The sequence below is a fragment of the Adiantum capillus-veneris genome, chromosome 13 (genome assembly GCF_014529385.1).
Source record: "Adiantum capillus-veneris isolate H3 chromosome 13, ASM1452938v2, whole genome shotgun sequence".
In the NCBI taxonomy this organism is placed as follows: Eukaryota; Viridiplantae; Streptophyta; class Polypodiopsida; order Polypodiales; family Pteridaceae; genus Adiantum; species Adiantum capillus-veneris.
In genome coordinates, this window is record NC_140943.1 from 118,103,730 (window position 1) to 118,125,984 (window position 22,255).

Here is a 22,255-nt window from a genome sequence, read left to right on the forward strand (position 1 = left end):
CCTCTGGCTCTCCCCTGTCTGGTGTAAAGAAATCTGTGATTCATCTCTGAGATTGTCTTTCCCCTAATGTCCTCAGCAAGCTCTCCCCAAGTTTGTGCAGCTCTAGCAGGAACAACCCGAGACATCTCTGATCCTTGTATCTCATGACTCTAGACACAAGTCCGAAACCTTCTATGAACAGGCAATGAAAGTGGCCGCGTATCTCATAGTACGCCAGGCAATGACATGTGTAGTGCAGCTCTATCTCTAGCTATGAGTTACATAGGTGGCATATCCTGGCCCCTACGGGCACCCCTTGAAATTGGCCAGTCTCGATCTGGAGTTGATGTGAGGATGTGCGTATCAGCCCAATAGCGCATCGTATCCAATGAGATAAGTGCGTATCCATGTATGCAGACCTAGTCACAAAGCCGTCCTCCGTGAGTTGGAGAAGATGCTCTCTGTAGAAGGCCATCTTCGTCCCCAACTCCTGTGTCGGCTATATCCATGTGCTCCTGGTATCTAGCTGAATCAGATCCTAGCGTATGAGTCTGGTAATCTCTGTCTGTGTGAGAGATAGGGAGGGTGCATTCACGGAGTATTGAAACGGAAGCAATCTATCCATGTTGAAACCATGTGACTGAAACTATGCTGTCATCTGTCCATACCAACATGATGTATCGCCTTGTAGCGCTTATTGTCGAGATGACTCCAGGGCAAGCCAAGCGTATCTGTCCTTGGGGAGATCCCATAGACCGTGTATAAAGGATATTGATCTAGTCAATGCCTCCACCACGGGGGGGGGGGGGGGGGGGGGGGGGGGGGGGCTGGCTCGGATAATCTCATGCGGCACTGAGGCCTTAGCCCGAATAATCCGAGCGATCATAGAGACCAGAGGCCTCTCCATACATCTCCATCCGTCTCTGTTGCCAAATCTCCCATGGTGGTCTACTGAGGGTCCCCATACCTGAACTCCATAGAGCATAGCTGAAGTCACTAGAGTGTCAGAGAGAGAGAGAGAGAGAGAGAGAGAGAGAGAGAGAGAGAGAGAGTCCCCATACCTAAACTCCATAGAGCATAGTTGAAGTCACTAGAGTGTCAAAGAGAGAGAGAGAGAGAGAGAGAGACTCCTGAACCAATCAATCTTGGCAATGAATAACTGAATATGTAATGCAATAGAGGCAAGGGGTTGCATATATAGCAACCTCAGTAAATTGCTCTACCCAGACTTTGACAAATAAGTAAGATAAATACCTAAAATGCAAAATGAATCATGGGACCACCTGGGCAATTCACTTGAGATGCCAAAACTCTTAACACAAGGGATGTCCAAAAGCAGAGCCCCAAAGCATCAATTCCAAAAGCACGAAGTACCAAAAGCATATGCTTGACAAATAAGTAAGATAAATACCTAAAATGCAAAATAAATCATGGGACCACATTAGGCAGTTCACTTGCGATGCCAAAATTCTTAACACAAGAGATGTCCAAAAGCAGAGCCCCAAAAGCATCAATTCCAAAAGCACGAAGTACCAAAAGTATATGCTTTATTTATGGTTTAGGCCCCTCGGGCAAGGTTTTCTAAGTTGGTTTGATTAGGATTTTAATCCTAACCCACTTTGTATTTTAGGCCTCCCATCAGTCTTCAGTAAGTTAATAGTTCTTCTTCTTCTTCTAGGGTTTAAGCCCCTCGGCCAAGATCTATTCCATTGGTTAGAACTTGGTGGTGCCACGTCACTGACTTGTCGCGGTTACATTGTTTCGTTGTAGAGGCATGGCTATCCGGTGTAGACACACAACCATGATGAAGAGAAATAGCCATTAGCCTAAAGGTGCAACCATTAAGGCACCCTTTCGAGGTTGGGGATCTAGACTTGGTCTAGACTCCATCTTCATATCTGCAAAGGATCAAGCAAGGAAGGTAACACATAGATGAACTATATGTCACAATCGTGACATTGTCTCAGCATATAGCCATTGTATCAGCATTTGTACAAGTAATCTAAAGAAAATACTTGCTCTGGCAACAAGGCAAGGGGGCCCTTGTGTAACAAACTTGGACACTCCAAGTCAAGAATCAACCGCGACAGCACCAAATAACCACTTCAAAACAATTCACAGATCACAATAGATTTGCACTGGCCCGGCGGAGTTCCGTGCCTAGAGATATTGGCCCCAAAGACTGGCGCCCCTTTCGGTATTTCTTTTTATATTAATCAGATCAAAGTACAAGAGAGTGGCTAGGGTTTCACTCTCAGACTCTGCGTCCAGATGCTCTGAGAAGTGAAGCCCTCACCACTTATTTAAAGATACAAGGGATGCCCAAAAGCAGAGCCCCAAAAGCTTTTAAAATAAAAAGCATCCGTTCTCTCTCTCTCTTAGAGAGTCTTTTCTCTTTTTTTATAAAAAAAGCAAAATTCGCGTCGCTCATCATTTTAATTTTTAAAATATATTTATTTATTTATTTATTTTTTTCCAACCTCCGCGATTTCCGAAAATTAGGGTTTCTAGCAGAAATTAGGGTTTGCACAAATTTTAGGGTTTTTGTTGTCCGCCACGTCATCACTTTGTGACATACCCCCCTCTTGAAAGCATTGTAATCGACCGCGATTACGCCTGCAAAACCAACAAAAGCCATAAACCGTCTTAGCAGACACTGACTGTTAGTACCTACGTACGAGGAACACACATCTAGCACATGTACAAAATCGACAGTCACATCACACGACATCACAGGACATCACCAGACATCACATGACATTCAACATTCATTCGGATCTTAGACCATGATTTATCGGCAATGTAGCTAGCAATCACATCTAGGTCCAATAGGGACCTCGTCGATGTCCGATTGACTAACCCCTATTGCAACCATGTCTATTCGAGATCAATCAGACCAAAATGTTGCAGTCATTTTGGCTATCAATTCTTGCACTCACAAGAAGTCAAGAACAAATCAGTATCATAATCACGAATTCCATTTCATAAAGTCATCCAGCAGAATACTATCAGCTCTCAGTATCCCTGAAGCTCAAAGAGACATCAGTGACTTTAGTATCAAAATCAAGGCATTTGTTGACAAAGGAGCGGAGTGACTCCCCTCTTGTGCATCCCACTACACCAGATCTCCGGCCAAGCTGAATTCTGGGTTCCGTTTGGAGTAGACTATGCTAAACCAAAACATCGAGGTAAAGTTTCACAATCCGAGGAGTATCTGCTAGGTCTTCCTCCTCCATCCACTTCGCATCAAATGCAGGAAAGTTCTTGAACTTAACCAAGAACCACCTTCGGACTTTACCTTTCTTCGTATCGTTATGTGCCGAAATCTGTTCAGGAACAAGGATCTCCTCGTTTTCTTCCACTTCGGGTTGCTTATCAGGCTCCCCATCATCAGGCACATCACCCTTAACAGGTTTCAAGAGACTCACATGCAATGCATTGTGAATCCTCCAAGTATCTGGCAGTTTTAATCGGAAGGAGACATCATTTATCTTTTCAGTAATCTGGAAAGGTCCGTAGTATCGCATACTAAGCTTTGGAGAAAGCCTCTCCTTTCCCTTTTTCTTTCTTAGGCGTGCCTTCTCAAAAGTAGCACCCAATCATCCTCCTTCAGTTTCAAGTCGCGACGATGGCGATCCGCTGCCTTTTTCTGTCGTTCTTGAGACTTCTGCAAAGTCTCGCGAACCTTGGATAAAGCCGTATCCAAATCTCGCGAATATTCATCCGCTTCAAATATCTAATCTTTCGTGCTCAGGAAGAATGGAACCTTCGCAGCACTTTCAACAATCTCACATGGCGTCTTTCCCATCGAAGAGTGTATCGTGTTATTGTAGGCAAATTCCACCAAAGATAAGTTCTTTTCCCATTGAGTCTTCTGATCCGAGATACAAGACTTCAATAAATCTAAAATCACTGAATTGGCAATCTCAAATTGCCCGTCAGTCTGCAAGTGGAACGATGACGAGAACTGCAACCGCGTGCCAATGTTCTCCCAAATTGCCTTCCAAAACAAACTCATAAATCTGGGATCTCTGTCGGAGACAATTGTCTCAGGCATGCCATGTAATCTAAAAATCTGGGCCACAAACAGTCTCGCTAAGTGATACGGCTTGACTGTTTTCTTCACTGGAATGAAATGAGCCTGTTTGCTAAACCTGTCAATAACAGTCTAGATACCATCGTGACCACTCTGTGTTCTCGGGAGATCAAAAATGAAATCCATCGCTATACTTTCCCAGGGGCGGATGGGTATGGGTAAAGGCTGTAACAATCCCTGTGCCTTATGCCTGTCAAACTTGACCTTCTGGCATACCAAGCAACTGCGCACAAACTCCTCCACATCCTTCTTGAGTCTCGGCCAAAAGAAGTATCTCTCTACCCCTTTCATGGTGGTAGCAATGCCGCCGTGACCCGTAAAAGGTGGACAGTGGCATTCAGTCATAACCTTTTCCCTCAACGGCTGTGTAACGCACAACATAGTCTTTTTCATCAAGTAGCCTTCCCGAAGGGAATATCCAGCTACTGTCTCCCTATCCCGTATCCGTGTGAAAATATCTGCAAAATCTGTATCTGTGGCATACTGATCGACCATATCCTCAAAGCTCCTATAATGTATCGCGGAAATAGCCAGAACCAACGGTTTCCGAGACAAAGCATCTGCCACCACATTCTTCTGTCCCTGCACATGGACAATCTGGAAGTGGAAGATGTTCGCCCACCGCATCTGCTTTTCCGAAAGCTGCTTCTGTGATAAGAAGTAGTGCAAACTCTGATGGTCTGTAAAGACAGTGAAATCCGCTCCGAGTAGGTAATGCCGCCACTGAGTAAGAACATGGATAACCGCCAAAAGCTCTTTCTCATAAATTTGTGCTGTCATCTCCGGCCTAGAGAACAAACGGCTCTCGTAAGCTATGACATGGCCTTCTTGCATCAAGACCGCACCCAGACTACGACCACAAGCATCACAATATACTTCGAATGACTTCTGCAAGTCCGGCAAAGTCAAAATAGGTCCCGTAGTCAATTTCTCTTTCAATGTCTGAAAGGCAGTCACCTCTGTGGGTCCCCACGAAAAAGGTACTCCTTTTTGTGTCAAGATATGCAAAGGGGAAGCAACCTCTGCAAACTTTCGTATAAACCGCCTGTAGTACGAACACAGTCCCAAGAAGCTTCTAACTTCATGGACATTCTTCAAGTCGGGCCAATCACGGATAGTCTCTATCTTGGCTGGATCCATTTGCACTCCTGCTGCTGACACAATGTGTCCCAAAAAGTGTATCTCTGGTAGGAAAAAATCACTTTTCTTTGCATTAATCACTAACTTGTGATCTCGTAATGCCTGAAAGACCTGAAGCAAATGATCTCTGTGTTCTGCCTCATTCTTGGAGAAAACAATGATGTCGTCAAAGAAAGTGCCAACAAATAGCCTGTACTCTCGAAAAATCATGTCCATCATCCGGTTAAATGTCGCAGGAGCATTGGTTAAGCCAAAAGGCATCACCAAAAACTCAAATAACCCAAAAGTCGTCCGAAAAGCTGTCTTGTAGACATCTCTCGGCGCTATCCTGATCTGATGATATCCACTCTTCAAGTCAATCCTGCTAAAGCACGAGGATCCCTGTAACCTGTCGAGTATATCATCGATCCTAGGAATCGGAAATCTGTTCTTGATGATGATTTTGTTGAGAGCTCTATAATCGATGCACATTATCCAAGATCCGTCTTTCTTCAAAACCAACAACACTGGAGAGCAATACGGTGAAGTACTAGGCTCGACAAGACCCTTTTCCAAGAGGTCTTTCACTTGGTTCATAATTTCTTCATTCTGTGCTCGGCTCACACGGTAGGGTGGCCGGTTCGGTGGTGTACTACCAGGTATCAGATCAATGGTATGATCTTCAGGCCCTCTGAAAAGCAATCGGCATGAGTGTGGAGAAAAATCTTGGCGTTCTTTTGATCAGGTCAAAACATATTCAACCTTTATCCATCGTTCAGTTCTCTCCCAAAAGAATGAGTAAGAAACTGAAGTTCATCAAGTACAATCTCTAAGCCCTTCATTTATCAAAGTCGCTTTCTCGGCCCGGTAGTCATTGACGGCGTAGTTCTTGTGGTACCAAGGGATCCTGAGTAGAACGTCACTTGCGTGCCTTGAACACCCCTGTCATTGCAAACGAAGTTTGCCAATGCTCGGTGTAATGGCAACATCCCATCCGGGTGCCAGTCGAACTACCTCCGCCTGTGGCGTCAGTCTGTCGAGCGTAATTCCAAATCGAGCCACCAATTCCAAGTGAAAAGAAGTTGGCCTTGGCTCCTTCAAAAGAGCTTCCTGATCCTTCACTTTGCCCCAAAAGCGGCAAAGTTTGTACTTTCATTCATTAGATTCGGTGCAGGTTCCACGCCATGTGGTACCAGTTCTGTTTTTCTATCTGCCTTTTCTACCACATTCCTCAGCTGCTCTCGAACTCTCAGGCCTGCCGTCGTCTTTATCATTCTGTTCTTTCTATGCCTTTTTAGGGCACTTCGCGGAGATATGTCCATGTTCCCCGCATCCAAAGCACTTCCCCTCTCTGATGAAGCGAGCTCTCTCCTCAGGAGTAAGCTTGGGTCGTGCATCCTTTTTCTCTGGGTTGCTCTTTTTCTTTCTACTTTCATTCCCAGAAGTCTGTTCAGCTCGTTGTGTCATGGCCTTATCTGTGGGGTAGGTCAAACTGCCAGAGTGAATGGCAAAGCCCCGCTTCGCATGACTCATCAACTCCTAAATAGAAGCTGACTTCTATTCCAAGCAGTGATCTCGGATCTCTGTAGGTAGACCGAAGGTAAACCGCTCAATCTGTTCTCTGAACGAGATCTTCTTGAATGAAGAGGCGGGTAGAAAAGAGCTCCAGAATCTTTCACAATAAGCATTGATTGTGTCTTTCTTGGTCATCCGAAGATGGTTCCAAGCAGCTCGTATATCTCATTCATATTCTTGCGTTAACCAAGAAGAAATAAAAAGCTTCTTAACTTTCAGCCATTTAACTGGCGCAGTCTTGTTTAAAAGAAGCGTGGACCACCAAGTACGAGCATTCCCCTTAAAGGAAGAGACAGCTCTCCGAATCTTGGAGTGCTCTGAATAGCATCCTCCCGCGAAAGCGATGTCAAACTGCTGTATAAAAGACAAAGCCTTCGAAGCATCTGAGTATCCTGAAAAAGTATCAAACTTGATCGAGTGGCCACCTTCCTTAAACTCTCGGACTTTCTTGCTTTTATCTTCGAGAAAGTCATACTGGTTAGCTTTGTGAAAATTCGTCTTGTTCGCATAAAAGTTTCCGTCATCGGAATCTGAGCTGTATGTAGACGAGTCCTCAGTAGAACTGTCAGTCTATGGGCGAGATGTAGCCTTCTTTGCCTTTTTCTTGCCCTTTCCGAAGCTTTGTTTCTTGCTTCGCTTTTTACCTTTTCTGTCTTCTTCGCTCGAATCTGAAGAGCTAGAAGAACTGTCACATGAAGAAGAAGAAGAAGAAGAAGAAGAAGAAGAAGAAGAAGAAGAAGAACTGGGTACTCCTTCAAATCGAACACGCTTCTTCCGTTTCTTTGCCTTGTCAAAAGTCGACCGACGACCCAACTATCCCGGGAAATCAGTGCCTTTCTTCTACTTTTTGCCGTGCTTTTTGTCTTTCTCTTGCACGTCGAAAAGCTGAGCAATCCGTGCATCAACCACGTTCTCCAGTTCCTTCTCCGTATATTTCTTGGAGGCAGAACGTTTCTTGAGAGCGGGTTTCGGGAGTGGTGTCGTGGTTCTCTGCCACTCTGTCTATACCTCTTTCAGAGAGGTCTGGTTCATATATTTTGCCATCTTCGGGTCCTGGCAAAATTGAGCATCATCTTCGTTGCATCGCCGATCAACTGGCGACGCTCCATCTCTCGCCGCTCCGCCTGAGTAGGCCGAGGCGGGCCATACTCTCTGCCGGAATCTTCGTTGTGATCCTTGCCCGCATCTCCAGATGCAGAGGGAGTCGACGGATCCTTGCGTGAAGCCATAGGTGCCGCGAAAAAAAAATTGGGGATCGGATTTCCCGTAGAAGAGAAATCGGCCGTGCTCTGATACCACTGTAACAAACTTGGACACTCCAAGTCAAGAATCAACCGCGACAGCACCAAATAACCACTTCAAAACAATTCACAGATCACAATAGATTTGCACTGGCCCGACGGAGTTCCGTGCCTAGAGATATTGGCCCCAAAGACTGACGCCCCTTTCGGTATTTCTTTTTATATTAATCAGATCAAAGTACGAGAGTGGCTAGGGTTTCACTCTCAGACTCTGCGTCCAGATGCTATGAGAAGTGAAGCCCTCACCACTTATTTAAAGATACAAGGGATGCCCAAAAGCAGAGCCCCAAAAGCTTTTAAAATAAAAAGCATCAGTTCTCTCTCTCTCTTAGAGAGTCTTTTCTCTTTTTTTATAAAAAAAGCAAAATTCGCGTCGCTCATCATTTTTATTTTATTTTTTTTTTAATTATTTTTTTTCCAACCTCTGCGATTTCCGGAAATTAGGGTTTCTGGCAAAAATTAGGGTTTGCAAGAATTTTAGGGTTTTTGTTGTCCGCCACATCATCACTTTGTGACACCTTGAGGGTGGTTGGGACCCAGCATCAAAGCTAAACAATAACTATAAAAGTCTTTCTTATCAGCTTATAGACATGCCACAGACCGCTTTCTCCATAGTCTCACATTACAGGTGTATATTTCTATATAACTACACTAAGTAGCCTACGAGAGGAATTGATTCTAGGGAAGGACGGAATTGGGGATTCAAAGCCTACAATGCTACAAGGATCTCTTTGTTTAACACACAACAAAGTAAAAGAGATGCCTCACAAAGCCTCAAAAGGTAATGAACTCCTACAACACCAGAGTCTAAGAAGCTCAAAGGAGAGAAACAAAGTGGAGCTAATGCCACCACAAAGGGTAGATAGAGCTCAAAGTGTCCAATCAACAACAACAAATAAAGCTAGCCAATGTCCTGAAGCAGCTACACTCTCAAAGGCAATCTCTCCTCTAACAAAGGAGACAAGGACAAATTACAATGCACGCTCAAAGTGGGCTTCGAACGGCAAAGCTTCGCAATATTTGGCAAGCTTTAAGGACTCTTGAGCATAGTTATAGGCGACGGAGGGGACGGGGCCTAGGGACACACAACGGGCGTAACCGGGCCGAGGACGAAGGGAGACGGCTGGGAACGGCTTTTCATCCGACCGGCGGGAACGCACGGGGTCGGACGGGGACGGACCGGGAACGGAATTTTTTTAAATTTCAAAAAAATGACCGGTTTTAACGGACAGTAGCAGCAAACGTCTACTTTTTGGGGGGCTTTGGCCCTTGGGAGCCTATAAAAGCACCCTTGGGTCTCATCTTCTCTCAAGTTCAATGAACTTTGAAGGATCTCCTCTCTACCGTCTACTATGATTCACCTATCTACTATTTAGACTCTACACTGTCTACGGTCTACCTACGGGCGCTCAAGGCTCAAGCTCTACCCTACCCTTGAGTCTCTCTACCCACTCTCTACCTCTTCTACCCTCTCAACTTTGAAGCTCTCCTCTACTCTCTCTCCACACAAGCTCTCCTCTTAGCTCTACTCTCTCTCCACCATCATGTCATCTCAAGCTAACTCCACTTCTCAAGCCGGCTCTCCTCGAAGGAGGCCCGCCGTGCAAACATGGTCGTGGTGGGATGAAGTCGACTCTACATGCGTGGTAAAGGTGGCCGTGCAAGACCATGGACGTGCAAGCTATGCCCGTACAAGAGAACTGGTGGTGCAAACAAAGTGCGAGCCCATCTTCTTCATGAACCCGGTCACGAGGTGAAGTTTTGCCATCGAGTATCTCCCGAGAAGAGCTTCTTGAGAAGCTTGCGGTGTATTAGGTCACGAAATTGGCCAAGAGGGGCCGTTTTGTTGCCGTTGATCCCTCCGCCACAGCAACACTGCGAGAGCAAAGGGAAGCCACCCTTGACGACATGTCACAAGACGAGCACCACGTGCCAACAAAAAAGAACAGACTGAACAGACTTTTAGCACTTCAATAACAACTGAACTGAAATAGAGAGAGACGACACGCGAGACGGAGTGGGGGAATTCCACCCCAGAGAGTATTGGCCCCAAACCTTGGCGCCCCTTTCAGTATTTGTTTTTATTGCATCAACACAATACAAGCCGGTACTCCAGACCCTGCACCTTCTCCACGAAGCATGCCGGAGAATGAGTCCTAACCTCATATTTAAAGGCCCTAGGCCCCAAAAGCAGTTTACAATAAAAAGCCTTCAAACTCAAAAGCATCTGGTCCAAAAGCAAAGCCAAAAAGCTGCCATCGTAAATCACGGAAATCTGTACAACCTTCCACATCATCATGTCAGTGCAATTCTCAAAAATCTGCAACGTCATCAGTTTTTGTGTGTGTGCGGATCCTGCTTTATTTTAATCCTTTATGTCACTTGGGGCCCCATCGGACAGGGTCCCCATAAGTTGGTAGGACTTCTTCTTCTATTACTTGTTCTCTTAGGGTTTAGGCCCCTCGGCCAGCATCTGCAAGTTGGCTCCATTCTTTAGGGTTTTGACACGTCAGCAGTTTGTGACATCTTTCCTTCTTGAAAGAGAGTAATCGTCCACGATTACAGCATATCTGCAAAACAACTCAAGTTAGCTAAAAAAAATTCCAAGGGACATTCCGAGGGACAATCAGTTTACTCTTTTTGTTAAGGAGTTAACTTCTCCTTTCGGCTCTTTTGATCAAGGAGTTAGCTTCTCCTTCGTCCAGATCGGAACTGTTGATATGCTGGCGTAGTAAAATTAGCCATCACACCCAGACCGTATTGATCTTCCACGGGTGTCTTGATGCAATAAAATTACATACACAAGGCAATCTCATCCAATTAGAAATATTCAATGGTTGGCACATCACAATGCAACACAAATGCTCACATATGCATGTTACAAGACATAGAAACATGAAGCCGCCGATGAACACTCCTCCCGCATAACCTAACAAGGTCCGGGCCAGGAGATATTCAACGACTCCCTCGTCACTCCTCCCGCATAACCTAAAAAGATCTGGGCCGGGGGATATAGAGGCCTTTTACAACCAAACGCCCCCCAGACCACAGCCTGTGTCATTTGGAAGTGTTGAGAGTAACCACTGCTCAGACTTCTTAATACTCCTCCCGCATAACCATTCAGGTCCGGGCCGGGAGTCACAACAACAATACTCCCCCCGTAAATAACCACAAGGGTCCGAGCCATGAGTAAAAAAAAATAGCACTTTTCAATCATTCAATACTCCCCCCGCAAATAATCACAAGGGTCCGGGCCATGAGTATGAACAAGCATTCTCAAACATAATTTTTCACTACTCCACCCGGGAGTAAAATCACCAATCATTGAAACCAGTATTAAAACAAGAGTCAAACATTTCAGATCAGCACCAAGATAGGTTCAAAAGAGATACCATCCATTTCAAACACATTCCAAACAGGATCACGAAACAAGTTCAAACAAAACTCAAATTTAAAAAGCAATCTCGACATCAGTCGAGCTCGAAAAGTCGACTGACTTTCCATCCTGAAACCTGCATCAAAAATTAGGGTTAGGTTCCTTCCATAAGGTCGTAGACAACCACAGCATGGTCCATCAGCTCTTGGACAGACAGTGTTTCTTTGGCGGCGATGGTACTCCCAAGATAGCAATCGCACCGAACCACCAAGGTTATCAACTCGAGAAGAGACATCTACTGAGAGATGTCGAGAAATTTCAAGATATAATCTGTTAGGGTTTCCATGGCAAGCATTTCAAGATACCCCACTCTGCCAGAAGTTGCACTCCGAAGAAAGATGTCACAAACCATATAACTTCAAGCAAAATTGTTCTTGAAAGCTTGCCAAGTCCTTGGAGTGTGTTGCTTGGTAGCTATAGACACCAACATCTGCATGGCACTACTTTTGAGAAAAACAGTGACTCGAAACAAATCTTGGATCCTTCTCTTGCGAGTGATCTTTATGGCTTATGTCCTGTGAGACATGAGCGGTGAAGACGAGAGCGCGCCCGATGCGTGATGTAGTAAGGATGGGAGTGGCTAGTGAGTCCGGGGTCGGGGCACGAAGCCAAAATTTCCAATGAACTTTGGAAGTGCGATCTTGCTATTTCTGCTCTTTGGTAGGACCGGTATGCTTTCAGATGTCACAAGACAGGCACCACATGCCAACAGAAAAGAACAGACTGAATAGACTTTTAGCACTTCAATAACAAATGAACTGAAATAGAGAGACGACACGCGACACGGAGTGGCGGAATTCCACCCCAGAGAGTATTGGCCCCAAACCTTGGCGTCCCTTTCGGTATTTCTTTATATTGCATCAACACAGTACAAGCCGGTACTCCAGACTCTACAGCTTCTCCACGAAGTATGCCAAAGAATGAGTCCTAACCTCATATTTAAAGGTCCTAGGCCCCCAAAAGCAGTTTATAGTAAAAAGCCTTCAAACTCAAAAGCATCTGGTCCAAAAGCAAAGCCAAAAAGCTGTCAGCGTAAATCACGAAAATCCGTACAGCCAGCCACATCATCAGCAAGCACAAAACGCGAAAATCCATACAACCTGCCAACGTCATCATGTCAGTGCAATTTTTGAAAATTTGCCACGTCATCAGTTTTTGTGTGTGTTTGCAGGTCCTGCTTTATTTAAATCCTTTATGTCACTTGGGGCCCCCTCGGACGGGGTCCCCATAAGTTGGTAGGACTTCTTCTTCTATTACTTGTTCTCTTAGGGTTTAGGCCCCTCAACCAGCATCTGCAAGTTGGCTCCATTCTTTAGGGTTTTGACACGTCAACAATTTGTGACACGACACCTCTCAAGCATTTAAGACAAATGCATCTACACCGTCCTCTTCCGTTGCGCATCGCCAAAGCACCCTCATCGAAAATTGGAATCCTAAATTGAAGGAAGAGGTGGATAGGTCGGTTGCCCGATTCTTCTTTCACGACAACATTGCCTTCCATGGTTCACAGTGAGTTTTCCTTGGCATATGCACATTGCAATCTCCCATTTTGTATTCATTATGAGGTCTCAACTCTTGACTCTCCATACTAACACAACATGCTCTATTTTGTTGGATAGGTCTCCATACTTTCGAACCATGGTTACGAAAATAGGGGAATATGGCTCCTCTTATGTGCCACCTTCATCGGAGAGGCTTCGCACCACCCTCCTTGACAAAAAGAAGCTTGCCGTGGAGCAAGCAGCCCAAGCAACAAAGGATTTATGGGAGACCAATGGCCATAGTTACAGGGGACAGAGGGGACGGGGCCTAGGGACGCAAAACGGACGTAACCGACGAGGGGGATGGCTGGGAACGGCTGGATTTTCATCCGACCGGTGGGAACGCGCGGGGATATACCGGGGACGGACTGGGACGGCCGGGAATGGGTTGGGACAGCCGGGAACGGAATTTTTTTAAATTTCAAAAAAATGACCGTTTTTAACGGACAGTAGCAGCAAACGTCTTAACTTTTTGGGGGCTTTGGCCCTTGGGAGCCTATAAAAGCACCCTTGGGCCTCATCTTCTCTCAAGTTCAATGAACTTTGAAGGCTCTCCTCTCTACCGTCTACTATGATTCACCTATCTACTATTTAGACTCTACTCCGTCTACGGTCTACCTACGGGCGCTCAAGGCTCAAGCTCTACCCTACCCTTGAGTGAAACCGGCCCGTGGGGCGGTGGACTTTGGCTTTCACCCGAGATTCTTTACTTTACTTTAGACACACATAGAGAGCACTTTGCAAAAGGAACCTGCGACGGGAATTACCACTTAAGTACACACACGGCTTGGAAGCTAGAATGCTCCGAGCAGACGCCGACGACCTGTAGGCCCCAAAATTGGCGCCCCTTTCGGTATTTCTTTATCCTTTAGGAGGGTAAATTACAAAGAAGAGTCCTGGGAATCCTTATCTGTATCAAGCTAGATACCACTTGTTTGGCCAAATTTCACCGGCATAACAATCCCAAAACTTGCGCGAAACCAATTCCCCTGCTAGAACTCTCTTCCACTGGCATAAACCCTCTGATTCCTGCCCAAAAACAATAAATTCAGCACGCTGTATTTACTGGTTTTTGCCCTGTTTTCAGCCCCAAACAGTCCCCTAACTGTCCTCTGCCAGTGGGGCACTATTCTCAATGGTTCTGGCGTTCGTATGGCTGAAAAACAGTCAATTTACAGCGCATACACAGCGCTGGAAACGCACCTGTACGGTGAGGTTATGACCCTCACCAGTGCCTGCTTTGGAGTAGCAGTTAGCTACCCCTGTTCCTGCTCAAGGAGGCTCTTGCCTCAGCACAAAAGCATGAAACCACAAAGCTGTACATCAGTCAAATGAAGAGCCTTCTTGTGGGGCATCACATAACTGCACGTAGGGGGGAGAGAGAGCAGTGTGTAGCGTGCAGGGCATCACTCCTAGCACCACATTGTACATGAGAGGGAAAGAAAACACTCCGTAGCTCTTAACCTGTGACAGGTTCTCAATGAAGCATCCCCCCAGCATAAATCGAGCGCCCCCTCTTCTGCCCTTGACTTGTAATGCATCTGTGAACAAATAGATGCAAAAAGGGGAAGATTTCCATGGCTGCCAAAACCTGCATATCGCTGAAAACACAACAAAACAACCCTGTAAACACGCATCTGATGCCTTCCAATGCTGAAAATGAGCTCCTTGGACCTAGGCAAAGTCATGGGAAGCTCAAAAATGGAGAGAAATGGCTGAAAATCAAAGTTAACAGCCTCCAAAACTGCTCCAAAAAGTCAATTACGAGTTCTCTTCTCCCAAACTTGGTAAATTGGCCAAAAAGTGCCACTTGGCACTCATGCATGCAATTTCCCGCATTGGGCTTCCTGCTTAAAAATCTCTCAACTGGTGCATCAATTGACTTTGCAGCAGAGTAATAAAATGTTCCCCTGGTCATTCGGAAGGTAATGACGCGAACACATTTCATGGCCCAAAATAGTAGTTCCCTAAATTTTAGGAGATGCTTCCGTTGGGCTCTCACTAGTCATATGACCAGCTATCCTCATTGGGACCGCATCCAAAAGTGCAATGTGACCCAACTGTCAGATACTTTCTGTTGGTGATCCCACCTTGACTTTATGCCTTTATTGAGTTCACTTCCTAGTATCTACCAACTTGCTAAGTGCGACGAGGGGACCTACATGATCTTGCATTGAGCCTAGACATCCTTTTACTTTACGAGTTCCAGTGCCGACCAACTTTCCGTCTGCGGGTGAAACTACCGTTCACATTGGCCATACAATGTCCGACCATTTGCAACTTCAAAAAGAGGGTCTCAAAAATTAAACAAAAATCATTGGAAAGAAACCAACAACTAAGGTTAGCAGTTGCCACGTCCTCGTGACATTGAGTCTCTCTACCCACTCTGTCCCTCTTCTACCCTCTCAACTTTGAAGCTCTCCTCTACTCTCTCCACACAAGCTCTCCTCTTAGCTCTACTCTTCATGTCATCTCAAGCTAGCTCCACTTCTCAAGCCGTCTCTTCTCAAAGGAGGCCAGCCGTGCAAACATGGTCGTGGTGGGATGAAGTCGACTCTACCACGCGTGGTAAACCGTAAAGATGGCGGTGCAAGACCATGGACGTGCAGTACAAGAGAACGGGTGGTGCAAACAAAGTGCGAGCCCATCTTCTTCATGAACCTGATCACGAGGTGAAGTTTTGCCCTGTGAGTATCTCCCGAGAAGAGGTTGGAGCTTCTTGAGAAGCTCGCAGTGAATGAGGTCGCGGAAACGGCCAAGAGGGACCGTTTTGTTGCGTTGATCCCTCCGCCATGGCGACACCGCGAGAGCAAAGGGAAGCCAACCTTGACGACCCATCTCAAGCGTTCAAGACAAATGCATCTACCGTCCTCTTCCGTTGCGCATCGCCAAAGCACCCTCAACAAAAATTGGAATCCCAAATTGAAGGAAGAGGTGGATAGGTCGGTTGCCCGATTCTTCTTCCACGACCACATTGCCTTCCATGCTTCGCGGTGAGTTTCCCTTGGCATATGCACATTGCAATCTCCCATTTTGTATTCATTATGGGGTCTCAACTCTCGACTCTCCATACTAACACAACATGCTCTATTTTGTGTGAAAAGGTCTCCATACTTTCGAACCATGGTTACGAAAATAGGGGAATATGGCTCCTCTTATGTGCCACCTTCATCGGAGAGGCTTCGCACCACCCTCCTTGAAAAAGAGAAGCTTGCCGTGGAGCAAGCGGCCCAAGCAACAAAGGATTTGTGGGAGACCAATGGCGTCTCTCTCCTTGTAGATGGATGGAGCAACACCCGCAAGCGGTCCATCCACGGAGTGGTGGACTACTCTCAGGGGGGGGATGTACTTTGTGGAGTCACATGATGCATCCGACAGTGGCAAGGCCGTGGAGATGCTTGCTATGGAGTGGGCAAGCACCATAGAGATCACCGGCCCGGAGAATATCCTTTGTATGGTTGCAGATGGAGAGGCGTCAAATAGGGCAGCCGGGGCTATCATTGAGGGTATATATGCCAGCATCCATGTCACATTTTGCATGGTGCATTGCCTCAATAACCTCCTCAAGGACATAGGGAACTTGTCATGGATTTCACCTACCATTGGTGACGCCTCTCGAATTGCCTCCTTTGTGCTCAACCATCAAAAAGTGCGCCATGAGTTCGCAAAGAGGAGCCACTTGTCCTTGCTCAAATATTCAGAGACAAGATTTGCATTCAATTGGCTTATGCTAGGCCGCTTGTCTACATGTGGCGGAGCCTTAAGGGGCCTCTTTCTCAGTGATGAGTTCCAGGCCATGCCAGAGTCTACATCAACAACAGGATTGAAATGCTGAGAATGGGCCAACGACACCGCTTGGTGGGAAGAGGTGGACTCTTGACGCCATGATCAAGCCTATTCTACACCTACTTCGAGTTGTGGATGGCTTGCAGCCATGCATCGGCAAAGTCTATGAAGCCATGGATCAGATGATAGAGACACTTGAGAAGCTTGGGCCTGACCCTGTTCAGTATGCGGAGATTCATGGCTTGTGTGAGTCGAGGTGGAATGGATACTACTCTCCACTTCATGCGGCAGCCTATGTGCTTGACCCTGAGTTGCAGGAAAGGCGTCAAGAGACCGACAAGGAGGTAAGCAAAGGATAATGGCTTGCATTAGAGCCCCTTGAGCCTAGCAGTGACACTAGGTGCAAGATTAGAGACGAGCTACTCAACTACTGGCAAAAGAAGGGCTCCTATGGATGTGTAGATGCACAGGTTGATCGCAACAAGATTGGCTCGGTTTTGTGGTGGGAGGACTATGGAGAAAATGGCCGACATTTGCAGCGCTTGGCTGTTTGTGTCCTTAGCCAAGCATGTACCACTAGTTGCTTGGAGCAACTATGGAGTGTGTACAGCCACATTGCCTCTAAGAAGAGGAATCGCCTTGGGGTCCAGAGGGCCAATGATTTGGTGTTTGTGAGCACTAACTTGCGCATGCTTGCCAAGAGCGTCACATACAAGGCAGATCCCTTCACTGAGTGGGAGATGGCACAAGAGAATCCATCTATGGCCGATACACTTTTGGAGGAGCTAGAGGAGGACTTCGAGCCTCAATGCGAGCCTTGCAAGGCCTCATATGTCGCTGACGACCTTGACTACGACGATGATATGGAGATTCAGCAAGCGAGCACTTCTTGAGTTTGATGATTATTGATCACTCTCGAGTCTAGAGTCTACCTACTTCCTAGCCCTTTGTACTTTTTGTTATCCTTGAGGCTTGTCCTAACTCCTTTTTGAGCCCTTGTGGCATGCACTTTTCATTTTGTATCCATCGATGTTTTATTAGCACATTTGCGCCTATATGACTCGTGCTCTTTGGTCTATTTTGTGTAAATTTGTGGTCAAAGTGATGCTCTATGTGTGTGGCATGTGTGTAGGTCAAAAAATGCCAAAAAAACTCTTTTTTTTTTTGCCGTTCCAACCTCCGTCCCCGTTTCCTGACTTTTACCGTCCCGTCCCCGACCCGCCGTCCCATGTAACTATGCTCTTGAGGCATCAAAAACTCTCGTACGATCATTGCCCAATTCACAACCAATATGCCCAGCTGCCACCGTCAACCAAGAGGAGGGCAACCCCAAGATTCACCAATACAGAATCATAAAAGTAAAAAAAGTGTCTAGCAATCCTAGCCCTACAATAGTAACACCTAAAAGGATTGCGATCGTGTTTCAATGTGTCAATGGTGCTAGAGTCCGCTGCTTAGCTTTACTTGATCGAAAGGCAAAGTGCACAATGGTCTCATAACGAATGTGGAGTATACTAGGTCAACCTTTGCTTCAAAAGGAAACTAGTGCGATGATTGCTATCCAAAATCATATAGAAAAGGTGCAATTTTTAGTAAAACCTACAGAGGAGATAGTGAAACTTGAAAGTACTCGTCCTTGGTCAAGATTGGATGGATCGCCTCTAGAGCTACAAAGGAACCACGTTGCTACTATTATCCTTTCCTAAAGGCAATGAGGAGCAAGTATCCTTAGTGCAAGATCCTTGGGGTAGAGCATCAAACGCGTTTCTAAAACAGCCTGCATATAACAATAACTCTAAAGCTAAAATGGATTCTCAACCCATGACCTTAGAACGGGTGATACCTTATGCTTCTACATCGGCGAATCCTAGAGGCTCACCTACCTTAAAGTATCTAAAGATCTCCTAACTGCCAAGGATGTGATAAGAGGCAATAATCAAATTTGACTCCCTATCAACCCAAGGCCAAATTCATCAAAATCACAGCTGCAAAGAGATCTTAACACCATAGTCCGACATGGACTGATGAAGACGGACATGGCATGGTTACCTAAAGCTTCTCAACCACAGCAAGGACCACATCACCTGCGTGATAATGGAGTGGGCTTCCCCATTGAAGTTGAGCCACCCAAGAAGTCAATCTATAATGCTAAGCACGTTGAAGTCATAAACAACTCTAGTGATGCAACGAGTCAAGTCCATAAAATCAACATGGACTTTGGTGTTAACCAACCCTCCTCATCAGAAATCAAGTTACGAACTTGATTACTTCAAGTTTTCCTTCATGGTAAGTGCTCTTTACAATAAATTCACATCGCCGTGGTGCAAAGAAAACCCTTTGGCATAGTCAGTATGGCAATCGACCCACTGAATGAGCAAAGCGTTGGTATATAGCTTTTGAGACTAATAAAATTAGTGTTAAAGGTTATGGTTAATAGGTTTATGCTCAAGCTAGAAGAGTTGAGTTATGTATGTTTGTCACTCATGCTGGTAGGTGTGCATAAGAGTCGAGGTCTAGCCTATTCTAAATTCTAATAGATGGCGTGGTATAGAGTCCAACACTTACGCACAATTGCACTATGAAATGTGCGCACAAATTCTTGGCAACAAAAACCCTTCTTGAAGGGATGGAAAATTACTTTTTGAAGTACCTATCATTACTCTCTCTTGCACCACATGTTTTTTCATGCATTCCTCTCTCTCTCTCTCTCTCTCTCTCTCTCTCTCTCTCTCTCTCTCTCTCTCTCTCTCTCTCTGTGTGTGTGTGTGTGTGTGTGTGTGTGTGTGTGTGTGTGTGTGTGTGTGGTGGGGGGGGTTCTATGAGGTCTCCTGGGATTGTTCCTATCACATTAAAACTTCTCTTCCTCTTCTTCTTCTCTGTTCTCTCTCTTATCAATAAGAGCAGTATCACTAAAAACAGTTTAAACATTCACTCCTTGGATTCTCTATTGCAACTTCATGTTCCACTCAAGGTAACTCAATAACAATTGTCATTCGTTGAGCAAAGATACAAACAGAAGATATTAATAAGCTAAAAATCCAATGGAGCAGATTTGTAAACTGAACTCTAGCACGCATTATGATGATCACAAGCATGTGATTTTTCTTGTGTGTGTCTATATGTTCTGCTTTGACATAAACTCAAAAGAAATACCATTGTCTTCAAGTCGCTGCTGAAGGTCGGTTGTACCAAACACTGTGCCTGGTGTATAGACACCACCGCGTGGAAGAGATCTTCGTTCATGGAGCACAATCAACGCACATTGCACCAAGCATATTGGAGTAGTGATATAACCAATCTCAGGCCCAGACACAACTGTGGTCATTTGCAAATCTGGTGTTGGAGCATGTGAGGAAGTAGCCATTTTTGAATCACTGTATCCCTTCCCAACAAACCACATCTTAAACCTGGCCGCTGCAACCTGCTCTTCACTTGGCCCTCCTCGGTGGAAAAGCCCAAATGAGAAGACCTCAGGAAAGCGTAGAAGAAGGCGCCGTCCAAATGCGAATGCTGCTAAGCAGATGACAGAGATGCCCATCCAAAGTTGCTTAAACACTGCGAAAATATTAGGGAGGGCTGAGTAGACACCAAAATGGACTGGTATGGAAACAAGTTTGCGTGCATATTCAACAGCAGGAAGGTTTGGATCCTCTGCTTCAGCTATGGATGGGGGAGCTCCCGAGGCAGCAGTTGACATGGTCCTCCGCACCACAGCAGAGTCTGCACTTGGTAGATACATCGCCCACAGGCTGAGGTGCTTGTTCCAATAGAGAAGAGATGGCTTCTTCGCCGGAGCACCAGGAACATGCACACGGACCTTGGAGTTCTTTGTCTTTGCTCGCATCTTACGCAAATCACTTGCACTGCTCACACCTAGCACTGCAGATTCCCATGTGCCAAGGTTGCCGACAACCTTGGTAGATGAAGTAATCTGCAGAAAGCAATCCACAGAATTGGGCAAACTTGGGGCAACCCATTGTTTGAGGTGATGGAGGAGGCCAAACTCCGCCGGAATGGAGTCATATCCACAAGCAGAGACTATTAAAGATCCTCTGTCAGAAGCAGCCTGGTGATAAAGAAGATCCATTCTTTCCATGAACTCTGGCTCGCCTGTGATGTCGAGGTAATCGATGCCAGCTTCGACACATGCTGCAACAACGGGTTGGCCGTAAAGGCGAAAAGGGCCGACACAGTTGAGCACAAGCTTTGTACGTCTGCACATGGCTAAAAGGGATTGTGGGTCATCTACATCCGCTTCAAGAAGAGGGAATGTAGGTGGAGAGGCGGGAGCGGCCGCCCACTCCAGGGCTGCTGCAAGCTTTGCCCTGTGCCTGCCAGCCAAGGCTACCCTTCTGCTTCCATCCTTGCTAAACTTCAGAAGCTCTCTCACGACATACTTGCCTGTGAAACCTGAAGCCCCGAAGATCACGACATCTACTGCTGCATCCGCCATAGCTACACGAATTTAGTAAAAGAATGACGTGGCAATTTCGATGTACATGCCACGCGCTATTAAAGGAAGCCCGGCAATTTGCGCTGTCCACGCAAACAAAAGAAAAATTAAACAAGGACTTAACAATGAAAAGAGCACATCAATCTAAGCTAGTCTTACAAAAATTTAAAAAAACTCCAAGCTTAAGGTTTCTTTCTAGTCTTACCAAACAAAAACAAAAGAAACTACAAGCTTAAGATTTTTTCCTCACACAAACTATTTTCAATAAACAATCATACCAAGGATTGATGAGATGAGAAAGCAATACATCGGTTGATGTTGGGATGAATCAAGGCTGATGAGAAAATCATCTCTCTTTAATGTTCTCTATTGGAGTTTACAAATTTCTAAATCAAGTATCATGTTGCAAGGATGTATAATTCAATGTGTTGCTAGGCTTCATTCAAAAGCCGAATCTTTTGCAAAAAGAACGGTGAAGAGTTCTAATTTCTATTTTACAAGTGCCTACATATACATATATTAACCACCTCATGACTTGAAAACCAAATGAGAGACATACATCTAAGGCATCTAGATAGAATGGTTGGAGAGCTATGCTACGTGCAAATCTAGGATTCCATGATGGAGGAATTGGATTTGAAAACCTAACGGGATCATATCGTGCTCCAGAGTGGTGAAGTAAGTCTGACAAAGGGAGATATTCCAAATTACATTGTACTTTGGCTATATTTACATTATTTTCTTGCAAAATCAAAACATAGGTTTTCCTTCTAATTTTCCTCTTAATCGACCATCTTGAATTTCTAAGCACTTCAAGTCTAAGTTGAGACACACACTGGGCCAATGAGCTAATTTTCATCTTGTAAACATGGAGTGATATGACATCGCCATAGCATAAATACACATGATTATTCTTGCAAAAGTTGTGCCAAATTTTATACTTTTATATCTTCAATGGCAATTGTCACA

General features: G+C 45.5%; 1 protein-coding gene and 1 pseudogene across 1 annotated transcript; one reads left to right on the forward strand and one right to left on the reverse strand.

The window, feature by feature from the left end:
• Nucleotides 1–8,719: 8,719 nt before the first annotated feature.
• Nucleotides 8,720–19,542, forward strand: LOC147444734 (uncharacterized; annotated as a pseudogene).
• A 263-nt stretch (nucleotides 19,543–19,805) lies between these two features.
• On the reverse strand, nucleotides 19,806–21,347 carry LOC147444735 (Saccharopine dehydrogenase). Its single transcript, XM_086527278.1, has one exon. The coding sequence runs from the start codon at nucleotides 21,284–21,286 to the stop codon at nucleotides 19,949–19,951; it is 1,338 nt and encodes a 445-aa protein (XP_086383404.1). The 5' UTR covers nucleotides 21,287–21,347; the 3' UTR covers nucleotides 19,806–19,948.
• Between the last annotated feature and the right edge of the window lie 908 nt (nucleotides 21,348–22,255).